At 49.0% G+C, this 18,255-nt stretch overlaps 2 protein-coding genes across 4 annotated transcripts; both read right to left on the bottom strand.

Moving 5' to 3' along the window:
* Window positions 1-673: 673 nt before the first annotated feature.
* Window positions 674-6,250, bottom strand: LOC130382920 (probable N-acetyltransferase CML1). 3 transcript variants are annotated; one of them, XM_056590902.1, is made up of 2 exons: window positions 6,160-6,250; window positions 674-3,101 (listed from the first exon to the last, which is right to left on the bottom strand). In XM_056590902.1, the coding sequence occupies exon 2, from the start codon at window positions 3,078-3,080 to the stop codon at window positions 2,400-2,402; it is 681 nt and encodes a 226-aa protein (XP_056446877.1). In that variant the 5' UTR covers window positions 3,081-3,101; window positions 6,160-6,250; the 3' UTR covers window positions 674-2,399. The 3 variants fall into 3 exon arrangements, with proteins under 3 accessions (XP_056446877.1, XP_056446876.1, XP_056446875.1); XM_056590901.1 differs by lacking the exon at window positions 674-3,101 and adding an exon at window positions 3,282-5,398; XM_056590900.1 differs by lacking the exon at window positions 674-3,101 and adding an exon at window positions 3,283-5,325.
* A 201-nt stretch (window positions 6,251-6,451) lies between these two features.
* Window positions 6,452-18,012, bottom strand: slc39a8 (solute carrier family 39 member 8). Its single transcript, XM_056590854.1, has 8 exons — window positions 17,531-18,012; window positions 17,167-17,335; window positions 15,772-15,941; window positions 14,258-14,380; window positions 11,862-12,035; window positions 9,567-9,765; window positions 8,781-8,965; window positions 6,452-7,598 (listed from the first exon to the last, which is right to left on the bottom strand). The coding sequence occupies exons 1-8, from the start codon at window positions 17,759-17,761 to the stop codon at window positions 7,452-7,454; spliced, it is 1,398 nt and encodes a 465-aa protein (XP_056446829.1). The 5' UTR covers window positions 17,762-18,012; the 3' UTR covers window positions 6,452-7,451.
* Between the last annotated feature and the right edge of the window lie 243 nt (window positions 18,013-18,255).

Here is an 18,255-nt window from a genome sequence, read left to right as displayed (position 1 = left end):
TACCTGCTCCTTAATGACCTGTCTCTGTACTGTCTAACCCCTACCTGATCCTTAATGACCTGTCTCTGTACTGTCTAACCCCTACCTGCTCCTTAATGACCTGTCTCTGTACTGTTTAACCCCTACCTGCTCCTCAATGACCTGTCTGTACTGTCTAACCCCTACCTGCTCCTCAATGACCTGTCTGTACTGTCTAACCCCTACCTGCTCCATAATGACATTGATCTGGATTCAAGGTCTAGCCCCTACCTGCTCGTCAATAACATGGATCTGTACTGTCTAGCCCCTACCTTTTCCATAATGACATGTCTGTACAATTTAACCCCTACCTGCTCCTCAATTTTATGGATCTGAATTCACTGTGGGTCCGTTTGGATCAAAGCATCTTGTAACTGTTAGTTAAAGTAAAATGTGGTGTTAATTTTTGTTTCAAGATTAAATAAAAGGTCGAATCTATACAGGCAAGCTAATAACAACATCATACAATCTGTCCTTCCCATCAGGAAAAAGTCAGTTTGAACTCTATGTTCCAGTCGGCTAAATTGTCAGATCCGCAACTGCTGTAATACTAAACTCAGCACAATGGAGACTGTCTAGCACCCCTTTATTTCAATGAGCAGAGAGAGAGAGGGAGGGAGGGAGGGGGCTCTTTTTGAAACGCACTTTGCATAAAACAACCACAGCAATTCTAGGATACCAAACCACACGACAACCACACTCTTCGGCCAACAGGACCCAAAACAGCAGTAAGAAGCCTACTCACCATCGCGTCGCCCGTGTGTGTTTGTGTGTGCTTCTTGGGACGAGACATTGCTTACGTAATGTAAGTATAAATTATGGATTAGGTGTCTGATGCGTTTAGCTGTTATAGCTGTAGGCCGAAAATAGAAACGGTTGCGCGCGGAGGGCTTCTTAAAGCATGACTTTCAGATCTAGCGTCTAGCCTAACATTAAGAATAGTTTACTTACAAATAAATATGCATAACAACGCTAAAATTCCAATGTCGTTGCGTTGGTCCGTAATGAAATGTTTCATAGTTCAATCGGTTTGTTTTGTTTTTTTATGGTAGTAATAAAAAAATAAAATAAAATATCAGTAATAAAAAAACTCGTAATTAAATCATTATGTAAAAAAAAATACAGACACAAATGCGAAAACAGGAGAGGATCTGTCATCAGACAGACCCTCCCGCTGAATGATTGGCAGGTTTACCACCGGACCATGGAACTTAAGACAGGTCATCCAAAAGCCACCAAGGTGTATGCGTTAAAGCATGCGATTCTTTCAGGAAATCTTCATTAAAAATAATAATAGGCAGATCAGCGCCCCCTGGTGTAAATAAACCAAAGGTTCACTCAGAAAAACACTTGCTTGACCGGGCTCCGGTAACATGCTGGTACAGTCATTCAGTCAAATGCCAAAATTAGTCAAGAAGTTGAAAGAGTTCAATTAACGACATGATTTGTACGGCTGATTCCCGCATGTGCGATGCATTTAGCCATATAGAATAACCAGAAGGAGGGTGAATACCATAACTGCTGATAACGGCACAATTGGACGCGTAATGGAGACCCGCGAATGATAAAAACGAAATGCATTCAGACATATCCCTTAACATGTACCCGTTTCATGGCCATGCAAACCACAAGACCTCCCTTGCGTTGACATGATGGCTACGCAATTTTGAGCATTTAATAAAGCGCACATTTTGCGCTTCTCCTGAGGCGGTCTGTCAGAAGGGCACTCCCTGATCCGCTGCTAGTTAGCTGTAGCTATCACACACACATACACACACACACACATTCTGACACAACCCCCTTCCGTGGCTTCATTTAGGGCTGCCATTCCCAAACCAGACCGCAATTAACGTCTACTTTTCCCTGAGCACGCCGACGCGTGGTGCGGTTGTGGAGCCCCATCATGTCTTACCTGCTGTTAAACTCTTATCCGCTCAGCCTCGTCCTCGTCCTCTGACAGATCAGCTATGTGGGTCGACATCCATCCTGTTCGGAATGGAAGCGTCCTGTGTGCGTGTGCGTGTGTGCGCGTGTTGCCCATTGAAGTGCCTGACTGCTTTAATGGGACGACCAGCTAGGAATATGATTTCAAGCCCTGGGGGCGGATAACAGTGTCCAGAACCAGAGCTGGGACGGCAATATGTTGGATAATTCAACAACACAACACAAGTGTAATAATGTGACTGCAGTCAGCGGCACAATTAAAACGCACACAAAAGATAATGATTGTTGCAACACTTTGTGAAGATTTTTGTAACACTTTGTGAGGAATTTTGTGACACTTTGTGATGATTTTTGTAGCACTTTGTGAGGAATTTTGCAACACGTGGTGACGATCGTCTTGACCCGGCGGCAGGCAGACACAACGCGTCCCCGCCGGTTCAAGCGTCCCGCAGCGGGGGCACGTCGTAGCCGTACTTAAACACGGTGAAGCCGACCAGCCGCGCCGCCAGCGAGGGCCAGAGGAACTCCTCCAACTTCCTGAAGCCCAGCCGCAGGTACAGCCGCTGGGCGTCGTCCTGCAGCATGGAGGTGTAGAGCACCATGCGGCGCACGCCGCTGCGCGCCGCGAACGCCACCGCCTCGCCGCAAAGCGCCCGGGCCACGCCCCGCCCCCGCTGGTCCCGGCGCACCGAGATCCTCTTCAGCTCCCAGGCCCCGGGCTGGGTGACGCAGGGCAGGACCCCCACGGTGCCCACCAGGGGGCCGCCCGGGCCGTCCTCCGCCACCCAGAAGCAGGCCACGCGGCCCGGGGTCATGTAGCTGGCGCCGATGTCCTGTAGGTCCTCCCGGAGCCCCAGCCGAACGCCCCGGTCCAGGAGCTGGCCCACGGCGAGCCGGGTCCCGGACAGCAGGAGGGCGGCGGCGGCCAGGGACGCCAGGGCGGACCCGGAGAGGACCAGTACCCCCAGGAGGGGGGCCAGCAGGGCCAGCTGGACCCAGGGGCGGGTCAGCACGTGGACGAACAGGCTGTGGGTCTTCTCGCTGAAGCCGGCGGCGTACAGCCGGCGCACCTCCTGGTAGTCCTCGCTGCGGTACTCCCGGATCCGGAGCCGGTCCATGGTGTCCCCTCGCTGGCTCAGCTGGGGGAGAGGAACACGCATCATCAGCAGGACCAGACAGGCTGTAGGGGACTGGAGCCAGACCCGGGGCAGCAGAGAACGGACGGACAGACGGACGGATGTACCAAAGCCGCCCTTCATCTCGTGTCTCAACATGACAGACTAATTTTAGTTTGACCGGGGTTCAGTTTGAAAAGACAGATTCCTTCTCCGCCAACCGTTCAAGTGCGCTCCGTTTATTGTTTCACATGAGGATGAAGGTCATCAGAATAAATTGGAACACGCCAACATAACTCAAGCCTTTTCATCTTATAAACCAGACCTGTGTGTTATAGCTCTCCCAAAGGAACACACAAATTAAAAAGGAGCATAGTCATGCAGCATCACAGTAGGATGAAAATAGATAGTGAAGGCTTTGAGTTTAACAACGTTGAGCATGTTGCGGTTGAGGAACACCAGGGGCCTAGCAAGAGAGGGTTTGAGCTACTCTGAACACCAGGGGCCTAGCAAGAGAGGGTTTGAGCTATTCTGAACACCAGGGGCCTATCAAGAGAGGGTTTGAGCTATTCTGAACACCAGGGGCCTATCAAGAGAGGGTTTGAGCTATTCTGAACACCAGGGGCCTATCAAGAGAGGGTTTGAGCTACTCTGAACACCAGGGGCCTATCAAGAGAGGGTTTGAGCTATTCTGAACACCAGGGGCCTATCAAGAGAGGGTTTGAGCTACTCTGAACACCAGGGGCCTAGCAAGAGAGGGTTTGAGCTTCTCTGAACACCAGGGGCCTAGCAAGAGAGGGTTTGAGCTACTCTGAACACCAGGGGCCTAGCAAGAGAGGGTTTGAGCTACTCTGAACACCAGGGGCCTAGCAAGAGAGGGTTTGAGCTACTCTGAACACCAGGGGCCTAGCAAGAGAGGGTTTGAGCTACTCTGAACACCAGGGGCCTAGCAAAAGAGGGTTTGAACACCAGCAGTCCAACACACCCCCAGCGGCCCTCAAAGAAGCTCTCTGGGCTCCGAGTTCATGACGCCATAGAAGAGGAATGAAATGGAGTTACAGAGCTTTATTTAGATTTGGTCAGTCACCAAAAGCAGAATGACTTGGGAAAACAGTCAAGAGGGATTCAAACAATTTACAGAAATAAATATAATTGGTAGTAATTATAGAAAACGTTCCTCTACATGAATGAATCAGTCACTTCTAATGAATAATAAATGGTCTTAAACAGGACATCTTAGACGGGGTTGGTCTCGCTCCTTGCTCGTCCACGACCAGGTTTGGGTTTGGTCCACGCGTTCATGAATGTTAATTAATGTGATAAATAAATGACAAATAATAAACAACCGACCAGCCAGCCAGCGCAGCCTGAGGGTATCAACACTGAGCGTCCGACAGCGTGTTCTCTCTCCAGCTCGTCCCATCAGTCCAGCTTGTGTGCGCGTCTATGACCGCGGTGTGCGTGCGTGCTTCGTACACAAGCGCGTAAAAAACACACAACCGATCCGGAGGTCTATGGTCGACGGCGCCTAGTCTCTGTGGTCGTCCTGTTGCGTGACGTCCAGCCGGTACTCGATCAGGCAGAAGTTGAGCACCTTGGCGAGGAAGTTGGGCACGGGGATCTGCCGCGTCTCGGCGAAGCCCGCGTGGCGGTATAGCAGCTGGGCGTCCGTCATCAACACCGACGTGCGCAGCACCACGGAGGGGAAGCCGCGCTCCCGGGCGAACGCCACCACCGTCCGGCACAGCGCCGTGCCGACGCCCATGTGGCGGTGCGAGCGCCGCACCGACATGCGCTTCAGCTGGGCGCAGCCCGGCATGCCGCCGCCGCCGTTGGCCTCCTGCGCCGGCACGCACGCCACCATGCCGACCACGGAGCCGTCGCTCTCCGCCACCCAGAAGCAGGTGTCCTTGCTGGCCAGGTAGGCGTCGGCGATGCGGCCCAGGTCCGACTCGAGGCAGGAGTCGATGTACTTCTTGGTGATGATGTGACAGGCCAGCTGGCGGATGCCGGCCAGCAGGAGGGTGACGGTGAGGATGGGCAGCAGGAAGGACTTGGAGCTGGTGAGCAGGGCGCAGAACACGCACATCAGCACCATCTGCGTGGGCGGCTGCTTGAGGATGTGCATGAACGCCGAGGGCACCTGCTCGCTCATGCCCATGGTGAAGATCTCCCGCACCGCCTCCTCGTCTTCCTCGGGGTCGTACTTTCGGATCCGAACGGCGTCCATGTTGTGGCGGTCGCTCCGCTGGTGATACAACAGTAGGACTCGGTGTTGACACAAAGGTGGTCACCTAATGTGTACACGTATGTAGTACAAACTATACATGTACACACACACACACACACACGAGTGCCCAAAGCTGTTTACACAACAGTTGTGGGGGCTGCGCGGGGCTGAGGTTGCAGGACGACACTCAACAATAAATAAAAAAGTAAAAGTATTAAGAAGTCTAGTAAAGTAATCTATAATCTGAAGTTTAAAAAAATTATAAAACAAAGTAGTCCTGCATTACATTTCTAACGTTCAAAACTGTATGTTTCTATAACTACATCTAATTGAAATAGAAAAGTTGGAAAAAGATCACAACACAGCTGACGTGCTTCTAGCTCTACATAGAAGAGACCGTATTTACATCCTGAATCGATACTAAAACACGCAGTTCTATAAAAATATATCATTTTCCATGATGCCCTATGATTAGATAAAGGGGCTATTTAATTGTTGCTGGATGAGTTAATTATCGGTATAATTAGTCCGGTAAATCGGATCTCCTTCTGGGAGAGCACGACCCTGGTGGGTGACCCTCAGTCTGGTCTGCTCACGACATCCCCGGTGAAAGAACTCGCCGTTAAGAAAATAAACAGAAACACTCAAGATGAGCAGAAGTTAGGAAAAATATAAGGAGGGAGTGCAAATGTAAATCTACGCCTCCGTTAAAAACTGCGTTTAACGTGTCAATCAAAACATGCATTTTGTTCAAGACGGCCAGCAAAGATCAAATGTAAAGTCATATGTAAGAGTCTCTCTTTAAGTCGCTTGAAAATAAGACAAAAAGAGAGAATTAATAAAGGTACTTACGACTAAATCCAGATAAACCAGCTTTCCTTGGCACAGCAAAATCTAACTTGCATCCGGAGGAGAGTTCCGCACTTGTTCTCCACTGCTGAACCTACTGGTCGCTGGTTGGCTATCCAGGAGAGGGACGGTGTGATTGGTCGAAAAAGAACGCAATGCCTTTTGGAATTTGTAGTACAGGTACGCCTCAAATATTAACCCAGTAGATTTCCTGTATTATGGAAGCTAAAAATGCCAATTTAAAGTGACCATTTAAATACATTTACACACGAAGGACAGTGATTGAAATCGTAGATACAAATTTATTGGACTTAATTTAAGCTGTTTGTGCACTGTACTCCAAATGTATGTGTATGTAAGTTCCATAGAGGTACAAGAATATATAATGACAGTCTTCCTCTCTCTCTACATATATATATATATATATATTTTTTTTTATATTAAAACAAATATTAATTAATTGTTGCATGTATTGCTGAGCCAAGACATGATATTATTTATTATTATTTCTTCCTCAATCAAGATTATAGCTGATGAGCTTCATACATCATGTTTCTGTTGTGACATGTCTTCATTCAAAATCAAAAGAGAATCAAATAAAATACAATAAATGAATCAATACATAACATTTCAAAGATCAACAGACATTGTAAAAACCTGATACAATTATTGGTGATCATATTCATATTTGATTCAGAATGATAAAATTCTAAAAAGAAAATTACAAAGGCTGGGGAGACCGTCCGGTCATTCAGAGCAGAAGCTGTGACTGTTTCCTGTCGACCGAGTTACACATCAGTTGTTGACACAACAAGCACACTGTGTGGTCATCCCACACACTGGGGACGGACGGCTGTTGTAGATTAGCATCCGCTATAAGCACTACGATACTTGCATCGGAGAGCCCTTCTCAGTGTGCCTATGTTCACTGTCTGCATCTCTCCCATTCAAATCAACCATAACAAAATAATACCCCCATTGATGAGCCAAGAAGCATCAATAAACACCTCCATGCCACGCAAGAGACTGTAAAAATAATTTATTGTTTGCTCAAGCAAAATGTCCTGATTCCGGACACAACATGATTACAAATACATTCCCTTTTTTGTGGAGGAAGATTTCAGCTACAAAGATAGTAAAATGTTAGAAGTAAAATCTCTTATTTTAACATTGCGTTCTGTTTGTACAAAACAAGATCTTTACATTCCCCCTCCTGCCCAGTTTCACTGTGCGCAGAAAGGAAACTTATTACAATCCTTCTGTTCAAATGTTCCAGTGTGGGTCGCCGGGTTGGCCTAGCCCAGGTTGATCTCTCCAGCGAACATAGTAATGAGCAGTATTATTGTGAATCCACTGAGCAGCCCTAGGTTCTGGATGAAGAAGAAGACCATCTTTGTCGAGGTCTTTTCTTGGGCCACCATGATGCTGTTCATCTCCGGGAACTGAACAAAACAAAACCAACGGGGGACAAAGGTTTATCATCATGGGTGATCTGTTCTCTCAGAGGCCACGAGACAAGGGGAACTGTTGTTCCGTGCAAATAAATACGCACAAGTGACCTCTGTCTGGAACTTGAGGCGTAAGTCGTTGGACTTTATTTTTCTGCGTAGGATGCGGGACGGTCTAGTACAGGGGTGGGGCACACGACCAGTCAATCGCGGGCTGAGGTGCAGTCGATCGCGAGAAATGTTGGGTCATTCATGCGTTGTGCGTAGCCTACTCCTACTGTTGTGTAAAATACACACAAACTTAAAACTTTCTGTCTGTTGTGATGTTTCAGGCCAGGACAAGGGCTACTTGTGCTTATTCTTTGCCCCACGCACATTTACAATGAATGTATAATTGTAAAAACGTTATCTATTGGTCAGAAACAGTGTCCTATATAGATGCGCAATAAATTGTGGCTACGCTACGGCTCTCGATATGGCTTGGTAGATCTCAATACACTCTCAACTTTAAAAGTAGATCTTGGTTAACAAAAGTTGGGCACCCCTGGTCTACTACAACGGTTAGGGCACTGGACTGCTAGTTAAAAGGTTCTGGGTTTGAACCCCAATGTGTGCCATCTAACTTTGGTAGACAGCCTTGATGCCCAACCCCTACTTGCTGATGAATTAATGTTTGTATCTAAAAACATCATTAAATAAGCCACAGCAGGTGAGGTAAACACACAGGAAGTGAAGAAGGAACCCACAGGAAGTGAGGCAGAAAAACACAGGAGGTGAGGCAGGACACACAGGAAGTGAAGAAGGAACCCACAGAAAGTGAGGCAGAAAAACACAGGAAAAGAGACAGGAACACACAGGAAGTGAAGAAGGAAGTCGCAGGAAGAGAGGCAGAAACACACAGGAAGTGAAGAAGAAACCAACAGGAAGTGAAGCAGAAACCAACATGAAGTGAGGCAGGAAACCAAAGGAAGTGAAGCAGATACCAACAGGAAGTGAATAAGGAACCCACAGGAAGTGAACAAGGAACCCGCAGGAAGTGAAGCAGAAGCCAACAGGAAGTGAGGCAGAAGCCAACAGGAAGAGAGGCAGGAACCCACAGGAAGTGAACAAGGAACACACAGGAAGTGAGGAAGGATCTCGCATGAAGTGAGGTAGAAAAACACGTGTAAGACTCACCATGTCAGCCAGGGCGATGTACAGGAACATGCCGCCGGCGATGGCGAAGATGGCGTTGGGGGCGAAGCTGCTGCCCACCAGGATGCCGAAGACCAGCCCCACGTAGCAGGACATGGCAGACATCAGGTTGAAGAAGATGGCCTGAGGGACCGACATCCCCGAGTTCAGCAGGATCACAAAGTCCCCTGAGGAGGAGAGAGAGTGGGGGGGAAACGTTAAGGTGGAGACGCACTTTGTGTCTAACGCAGGGTCGGTGCTAAGCTTTTGGAGACCCTAAGCATAATTAGTCATAAATCTAATTTGCCCGAAGTGAGTGATAGGGTTAGGGTTAGGGCGATAACTAATTTATATATTTTTTGTAATAATGTAATTATTATCATGTAATTTTTTTAGCAACCTTAATTTTGGGGGCCCCCCCACCGCCAGATACTTGGGGCCCTACGTGTTCTGCGTACTCTGCGTATGGGGAGCGGCGGCCCTGGTCTGACATGCAACGCATGGCTAGCCAGCCGGTGGTGTGAGTGGTTTTAGTTTGTAGTTTGGGTTGTACTGTTGAGCAGAGGAGTGCCCTTAAAGGAGCAGGTTGGGGGTGAGGGCCTGTTGCTCCAGGATCACTGCAGGTTAGCCAGAACTAACCCTAACCCTATTTTCAAGATTAGTATTATCTTGAAAATACCCCCGTTGTATCTTGAAAGTACCCCCGTTGGGTACCCACTACCACCCCCTGTTGGTGGATTAGTTAATTAGCGGTATAGTTAGTCAGGTAAAGTGGACCCCCCTCCTCACCGAGCTCGTGGGGGAACTCCTCACAGACGATGGCAATGGAGGTGCTGAAGCCGGTCAGCGTGGACACGGTGAAGGAGGCGCCGATGGCCAGGCCGTCGATGAAGTTGTGCAGCGCGTCGCTCAGCGTGATCATCCACGCCACCGTCTTGATGTTGGAGATCCGCTGACCCCGCAGCCAATGGCACGCCACCCGCGTTTCCTGTTGAGGGGAGGGGAGGGGGGGAAGAGAGAGAGAGAGAGAGAGAGAGAGAGAGAGAGAGAGAGAGAGAGAGAGAGAGAGAGAGAGAGAGAGAGAGAGAGAGAATTTTGTTTTAGTTTGTGCGACACACCATCTTCACGTTATACCGAACCCTAAAATCAGCGATTTGAGACGGGTCCACAATTCAGCCATCAGCCTGTAGGTTTAACGCAGCCTAAAGTCACCATCATTTTAAACCTAAAAACGAACACTGCAGCGGTAGCCAGAGATTGTATTAGTTGGGACATGTCGCCATCTAGTGGCTCGGAATAAAACCACACGCCACAAAACATGCGCGACAGAAAGCCCGCCCTATCGATCCGTCCCGGTGACGTTGTGCTCTGACCTACGCTCCTACTGAAGTCGCTCTATCTGAACAGAAGCGTGTGCTGAATAAACACATACAAATCTCATTACACATTTACTCATGATCAAAATAAATAGTGACATCATCCCGGGATTGGCCAGGGATTCACGTTAGTTCCCATTAGAATGCTTCAGTATATTTATATATTATATAGGAATATTTTTACGTTGATATAAGTGTATGTGCATGGTAAGTCTCTCACTCGCACTCCCTCCCAACCGTCCGCTGGACCGCAGAGGACACAGCCACCAGGAGCTAGCGACGCTAAGGAGGTGCGATGGAGGAACGCTGCCTCCCCCCCTCCCTCCCAGGCCCCACAACAACACAGGGGGTCTTTGTTGCCGGGCCCGTCCAGGACAATCCCAGCATTTGTGTGTGTGTGTGTGTGGGTGTGTGTGAGTGGGCTCTGGTTTCATCTGCTGGGGCCCCCCGAGAACATTGATCCCCCGATGGCGCCCGCAGCTCGTAACCGGGGGCGACGTTAACCATTAACGTCGTCATTTGTGCGGTCGTTGATAACGGCCGATGGGCGGGTCGATTAAGGCCTCACCTGGCACCCAAAGGCACCCCACCTCGGCCCCCCCCCCCCAGCGGGGTGCTGGGTTGTGCTTTGAATGCAAACGGCCGACCTCTGACCCCTGTGTGATTAGATCGGTCCGCTGCGATCAGGGGCGAGGGCAGAGCTCGCTCGCCAGCACCCAGTGTGTTCAAGGTCGTCTGCGGCCTCGCTAATGGGGTGATAGCGTTCACCCACGAGGGCAATAAGCACTCTAATCTACACAACGTCCTGATTAATCCATACACTACTGAATTACACTGCCGCGGTGGCGTCGCCGTCGTCCACTGACCGGCGGGCAGATAAGGGGACTGGTTGGAACACTCAAAGTTCAACGCTTTAGATAAGCTCACTTTCAGACTTTTAAACATATCGATATAAATTATCTCACGGTCGCCAACGGGCACAGACCGAAATGCATCTGGATGCAATTGGCTAGGCCCACAACCAATCACAGCCATGTTTGCCTGACACCGTTTCGATAACGTAATCAACAGACGGTGGCAGCAATCTTAGTTGTTCTCCTCTGCATCGTGTTTATCCCGCCCTCATGTTCCACAAACGGTTAACTTTAACATCCGTTACCTCCCCCACTACCCCTAGACAGTGGGAGTTGCAACATATTTTGGGGGCTCGTCCGGGATTTGAAAAACTATTTGCGTGTGGGACAATATCGTGTCCGTAAACAGAATAGGTAGGCTGCTAGCTAGAGCGTAATGGCTACCTTTGAGCTAGAAGAGTTCATCAAGGAACCTTCCATTACTGTTTTTGACCTCTGCAGGAAGGCAGATTTGTTAGAAATTGCAGAGCATTTTGGTGTGGTGGTGTCGAGGTCTCTCACAAAAGAAGAGATCAAGGCAGCGGTGTGGGAGAGGCTGATAACAATCAAGATCTTTCGACCTGAGTCACCGGTTCATTCCCTTGGGGATGAACCCAAGTCCCCAGTAGGTGCCGGTATTTTCGAGGGGAAGGCAAAGGCCCCGGCTACCCTGCCAACAGTTGTGATTGGTCGTTCTAGCTTGTACCGACAAGCGCCATATTGTTTTCCTTTCTTCGGACACACGATTGTTATTATGGCAAGTCGCTTTCGACCAAAGCGTCCGCTAAAGGCCCAACGTGTAGAGGCAGGCGTACCTGGTGCGAGGGCGTGTCCAGGTGGCCGTCGGGGAGCTGCGCCGTCTTCTCCAGGGCCACCGTGCTGATGCTGGTCTGGATCACGCAGTCCCTCTTCTCCTCCAGCTCCCCGTTGGGCAACGGCCCCCCCAGGGAGAGGTCCCCCGCCAGGGAGCCCGCCGCGAAGTGGCTGTGCTGCAGGGGGGGGGGGGGGGGGGATCAAGATGGTCACATGATCACCCTCATACACATATACTTAAAGGTTGGGTATGCTTTCTCTGCACTCAAGTACACCGTACAAGGTACACAAATATCAAAAAATAAATAATCATAACAACAATAGTAGGAGACATAGTAATTGGCATCAGGTGGAATAGGCAGTTTTGAACAGACTCACACACACAAGTTCACACATTCACACACACATTCTTACACGTTCATACACACATACGCACACTATCATACACACACATTCATCTACCCATCCACACAACGACGGCGGCGTCAGCCACGCAGGGCGACAGCCAGCTCGTCGGGAGCATTGAGGTGGAGGCGTCGTGCTCAGGGTCACCTTATAACTACAAACCCTGGTCTAACTCCACCATGACTCTATGAACGAGGAGGATCAGACCAGCAGCCCCCTCCACCTCCTGAGCCACTCTGCCCTGCAGGGATCGCGCAAAGTGGTGGATGATAATCGACGGTCCTCGGTCCTCCAGCGTCTGATCTAAACCCCAGTACTCTGCTGTGTCCTCAGCTCCAGAAACAGGCCCGTTCCAATGCCTCGCTCCAGCCCGGGTTTATTACCCCTTAATGACGATTATTACCCTTAATGTTCATTAGCACTCCGTATCATGCCACGTTTTATCTCATCGCCCGCCTGCTGCGTACGACCTGATGCCCGAGATACGGGCGCAGAACAGGAGCCTATCGGTGCTGGGGTCAGGAGGTTTCCGGACATGGTCCATAGATACTAATGCTGAAATCAGCAGATTCCCTCATAGCCGAGATCCATGACATTCAGGGGCAGGTAGGGGGTTAGATAGTGGATCCATGCCATCAAGGACCAGGTAGGGGTTAGATAGTGGATCCATGCCATCAAGGACCAGGTAGGGGTTAGATAGTGGATGCATGTCATTAAGGAGTCAGACAGTCAATACAGATCGATATGATTAATGAGCAGGTAGGGGTTAGTGAGTATAGACCCATGTGATTAATGAGCAGGTAGGGGTAAGAGAGTATAGACCCATGTGATTAATGAGCAGGTAGGGGTTAGTGAGTATAGACCCATGTGATTAATGAGCAGGTAGGGGTTAGTGAGTATAGACCCATGTGATTAATGAGCAGGTAGGGGTTAGTGAGTATAGACCCATGTTATTAATGAGCAGGTAGGGGTTAGTGAGTATAGACCCATGTGATTAATGAGTAGGTAGGGGTTAGTGAGTATAGACCCATGTGATTAATGAGCAGGTAGGGGTTAGTGAGTATAGACCCATGTGATTAATGAGCAGGTAGGGGTTAGTGAGTATAGACCCATGTTATTAATGAGCAGGTAGAGGTTAGTGAGTATAGACCCATGTTATTAATGAGCAGGTAGGGGTTAGTGAGTATAGACCCATGTTATTAATGAGTAGGTAGGGGTTAGTGAGTATAGACCCATGTGATTAATGAGCAGGTAGGGGTTAGTGAGACCCATGTGATTAATGAGCAGGTAGGGGTTAGTGAGTATAGACCCATGTTATTAATGAGCAGGTAGGGGTTAGTGAGTATAGACCCATGTGATTAATGAGCAGGTAGGGGTTAGTGAGTATAGACCCATGTGATTAATGAGCAGGTAGGGGTTAGTGGTCATCTTGCTCGCGGATGCCGACAGGTCAGACTGCAGACACAGGAGCTCAAAGCCAGCACGTTTCAGCTGCTCAGTACTCTACCCTTCCTTCGTCCAAAACTCGTTGACCTGCACTTTGCTTTACTTTTATGTCGGATGACGCCTGACTTCCATTTACCCGGAACCCCCCTGTGTTTTATTGAGCATTCGAATCAAACTCGTGTGTTTTATAACGTAATAAGAGCGAGAGGATATTGTGTGTTTTATATTTGTGAGCGGACACAATTTTTTAATGCAATGTCCTTAACGAGATAGATAATAAAGATTTATCTGTTGGCATCATTGGACTGTTTTATCACACAATCGCTGTTAAGTGCTTCATTAAGATTCGTAAAAGTGCATCACATGACCCCGCAGGTGGACCAATCACAGGGGCCGTTACACGGGGCCACAGGAGGAACCAATCGAAACTCCAGCAGAAGCTACAACCTGACAAACTCAGCCGTGATTCCTCCCCAATAAATGAATAAACAGACGGAGTGCGTCCCGGTTGAACCCGGGCCATGAACTCATTGCCCTCAGGGCTTACCTCGTGGTCCATGCCTAGAGCCATCTTCAGGATCTTCTCCGTGAAGAAGAGGAGGTAGAAGCCGCCGAAGATGCCGATGGCGTTCTGCACGTAGTTGTCCACCTTGGGGTCAAAGCCCAGAGCCTGCGGGAGTCGAACACGACAGCATGAAGGCACCACAGTGTTTGATTTGATTAGAACACAAAATTAGCGTTATAGGGTCAAAGGTCACAGGTCACAGGTCACATTGAACACAAACCACGCATTAATAGAGCTACTCGTGATGTAACTTTATCTTTTAGGCTTAAAGTTAAGTGTTATAATGCACATATATGAATACGCACCCTTAATTATAACACACAAATGTATCTTATTTACCCTTTTTAGCTAATTTCAATGATATGCCAGGTATGATATTGAAAAGGCATTTAGGAAAAACAAGGCAGGTTAAATATATTCAAACATTCAATACATCTTCCTTTCTCTTAGGATCTAATCACTTTCACTGTGTGAAAGTGATTAGATCTGAAAGAAGGAAACATCCAGATCCAATCACAATGAGAAACTGTGATTGTGTCACTGAGGGGGCGGGGCTTCAAATTCCCACCAATGACAGCCCAGTTGGAGTGAGAGTGGCACTATCTGTAGTCCCGCCCAGTCGGCCTTCGCTCAGCAGCATGTGAGGCGTTGCAGAAGCTAGGAATCCTTTGAATGCTCCCAGTCTTACACGTGCACGTACACACGGCTCTGGCTCCACGTGCACGTGAACCTACGTGCACTAACACAGCTTTGTGTTTGAGTGACAGACAGTGGCCATATGACTATTAAAACGTGCACGTGCTTCTACGTGCAGTACCACATCTTTGCGTTTGAGCGATGATGGACGGTGACCACATGACTATTAACACATGCAACGAGTGATTAAACGTGCACTAGCATAAGGGAGCGACGTGGTGTCATCTGGGTGTGGGGAAGGGAGTTATGAGTTACACTCTGCTGAACTTTCATGCTCAACCTACCGCCCCAGAACGTCTGAACGTCTGACTCAGAGTCCAGCGTCTGGCGGCGGTGCCACTCTCGGAGTCGTGTCTCCCAGTAAATGCCGGTAAAATCACCGTGGCAACGCAACGCTCAAACCCCCCACGGACATCAACCCCCCGGACTCGAGCGAGCAGGGATAATAATAATAATAATCATAATAATAGATTCAATTTATATAGCGCTTTTCTCACACTCAAAGCGCTTAAATGAATGAACGAATGAATGAACCACGAATGAATGAACCACGTTCACCCTCTGTTCACCCAGCAGAAGGCCCCCCCGTCGGAGCCAGGTTCACCCTCAATCACCGTTTACTGATTTCCCGCCCGTTATTAAAAATAGACTTGGAGCAATGATTTACTGAGGAACTACTTCTTTGGGAGCATGCTTTTGCAAGTAGTTCTCTGCCCCACCTGCCCATATGGAGGGTAGAGGGGGGGGGAAGGGGGCCCCCACCCGGGGTTAGGGGGCAGGGTGGAGGTCGGGCCACCCACCTCAGGGATGAGCTGCAGCACAGCGTTGGAGTACAGCGTGCCGATGGCCAGGCCGATGAAGTAGGTGAGCACCTTGGGGAAGTAGGGCTTCTTGGTGAAGGGGATGAGCAGCAGACCGAACAGAGACGCCAGGTTGATGATGGTTACCGCCAGGAAGCCGTAGCCCCACACTGAACACACACGCGTAGACAGACACGCACACACACACACATAGAGACAAACGCACACGAACGCACACACGCATACACACGCAGACGCACAAACGCGCATAGACGCACGCATACAGACGCACGCACATGCATAGACACAGAGACGCACGCGCACACACACGCATAGAGACAATCGCACAAAAACGCGTAGACAGACACACACGCATAGACACACACACACACACACACACACACACACACACACACACACACACACACACACACAGAGACGCACACGCACGCACACACACATAGAAACGAACGCACACGCACACACACGGACGCACTCGCACACACACACACACACACACACACACACAGACGCACACACATACACACACACACAAACGTACAAACGTAGACACACACACACACACACACCAGGGAAATGGGTCGAAAAATGGTTTCAATTGTTAGTATGGATATCAATTCTTTATAGTATATTATTTTGTTTTTTTTTGCCTTGTGGACAAGACAGCGAAGAGCGACAGGAGAAAAAGTGTGCTTGTAAAAACTTTTTGAAAGAGCCAGTTTTTTTCTAAATTTGAGAAAGCCGGTTTTGATGTAGAAAAAAAACCTATTTAAATCGATCTAAATCTAGACCATTCAATAAATCATTATCTTTATGTCAAATATATTTTGTATAGTTGGAGGGCCTACTTGAAATGTGAACAATATCGGTTATGACGAAGGAAAATGGGTTCAATAATGCTTTTATCGGAACAATAAAAGCCCTATTCTCGGTGTTTTTCATTCCTCCGTGTTTGCCGGGGCCGCTCTGGGGTCACCGGCCACAGGTGCTCGCTGCGTGGGGCTGTCCCCTGGATGCGTTACGTTGTCGAACAGAGTCCGTCTGCACAAGAGGTCAACGAGTCAATGTGTTGTTTATTTTTTTACGGCTCGATTTAAAACTTCGAATGGGATCCGGGGTGGACACGGCCCGGCTAACACGTGCAGAATAAACATAAACCCTTGTCGTGGTGGCCGTGCATGGCGGCTTCGGTACCCGGGAATGCGACCCATAAGTCCGAGTTGCATCGAGCGCACCACTTCACTTTCTTTCCCTAATTTTTAGATCCATGTTGCAGCGACCTCCCTCGACGTGGACGTGAAACCCACGTGTGTGTTCTGCGTGTGGTGCGTGTTTTCACAAACTCCCAGGCTGAAGCAACCGCAGCCCACTCACCCGAGTAGTCGACCGGCAGGGGAACCGCTGTGGGGGGCAGCACGTAGGGGCAAGAGGGCAGCAGCACCTGGGTCAACACGGCGGGGCAGATCCGCTCCAGATGTTCCCTCGTCAGATGGATCTCCTTGCCTAGGCCGTAGTGGGCCAGAATACCCCCAAAGGAGAGACACTGGACAGGGAGACATGCACATTTGGTAGCCAATTGAATTGAAGAATATTGCTTTACTATGCATGGGTTTTAGTCTACACTGATGTTATGTTATATCCTACTGTGCAGGTCTGGGAGACGCAACTCAAAGAAAAAAACGAAACGATACAGGAATAGGCCTATCGATTTAATAAAATAACATGTACTTATACTCACGCTTTCATTGACCAGAGGATTTCCCACCGTTAGTTCCTCGGTGGAACTGTCAGACATCAACATGACTAGATTTTCAAAATCCGGCACCGTGATGTTCGACTTTTCTCCATAGAAGCGCAGGATCTGGTCCAGAAAGGGCTTCGACTCGTTGAGGTGCTGAGCGCTTAAACTCCGCAACATAGTTGACATAAAAAGCCCCAAAAAAGCCACCAAACATTGAAAGTGATCCATGATCGCAGAGATACAGTCGACTTCAAAGGAGAGTCCAGTGTTTTTTCGCCGTGTCCCAGCACGAAAAACAAATAAATACGATTTGTAAAGGTTACGTATCGAAAAGCATGATGTCAGTGTCGTTTCAAGTCAGTTCAGTCTCATTGGAGATTCGCACCGTCGACCCACCGGTTAGCCTGTATATATATCATTGGAGTTTCCCCCAGTCAAACTTCGGCGGCGCCCCGTCTCTTGATACCCACTGAATAGTAATGAAGTAGGACGGCGGTAGGCGAGTCCGTTTGCAGGGGTGCAAAGGTCCCACCGATGTGCTAAGAGGGACGACTGTAGTGTGGAGGTGGCCGGCGAGCTACATGTTGTCGCAGTTACTCCCCCCCCCACCACCTCAATGGGCTCTTTGTGAGTGATTTTTTTCTCGCTCGGCGTGCAACGTGGTCTGGTCACAGACCCCCATCGGACCGTCCACAGGGGGTTGGGGGGGGCTTTATAGCGCA

Source organism: Gadus chalcogrammus, chromosome 5 (genome assembly GCF_026213295.1).
Source record: "Gadus chalcogrammus isolate NIFS_2021 chromosome 5, NIFS_Gcha_1.0, whole genome shotgun sequence".
In the NCBI taxonomy this organism is placed as follows: domain Eukaryota; kingdom Metazoa; phylum Chordata; class Actinopteri; order Gadiformes; family Gadidae; genus Gadus; species Gadus chalcogrammus.
This window is presented reverse-complemented; position numbering and strand designations above follow the sequence as displayed.

Excerpts from the sequence above, each read along its gene's own strand:
- LOC130382920 (XM_056590901.1), bottom strand. The coding sequence starts at position 5,307 with ATGGACGCCGTTCGGATCCGAAAGTACGACCCCGAGGAAGACGAGGAG.
- slc39a8 (XM_056590854.1), bottom strand. The coding sequence starts at position 17,761 with ATGGATCACTTTCAATGTTTGGTGGCTTTTTTGGGGCTTTTTATGTCA. Across the intron at positions 14,381-15,771 it reads TGCTGCAGCTCATCCCTGAG|GCTCTGGGCTTTGACCCCAA; the intron begins GTGGGTGGCCCG and ends CGACTCCCGCAG. Across the intron at positions 7,599-8,780 it reads ACATCGCCCTGGCTGACATG|TTCCCGGAGATGAACAGCAT; the intron begins GTGAGTCTTACA and ends TGTTTTGTTCAG.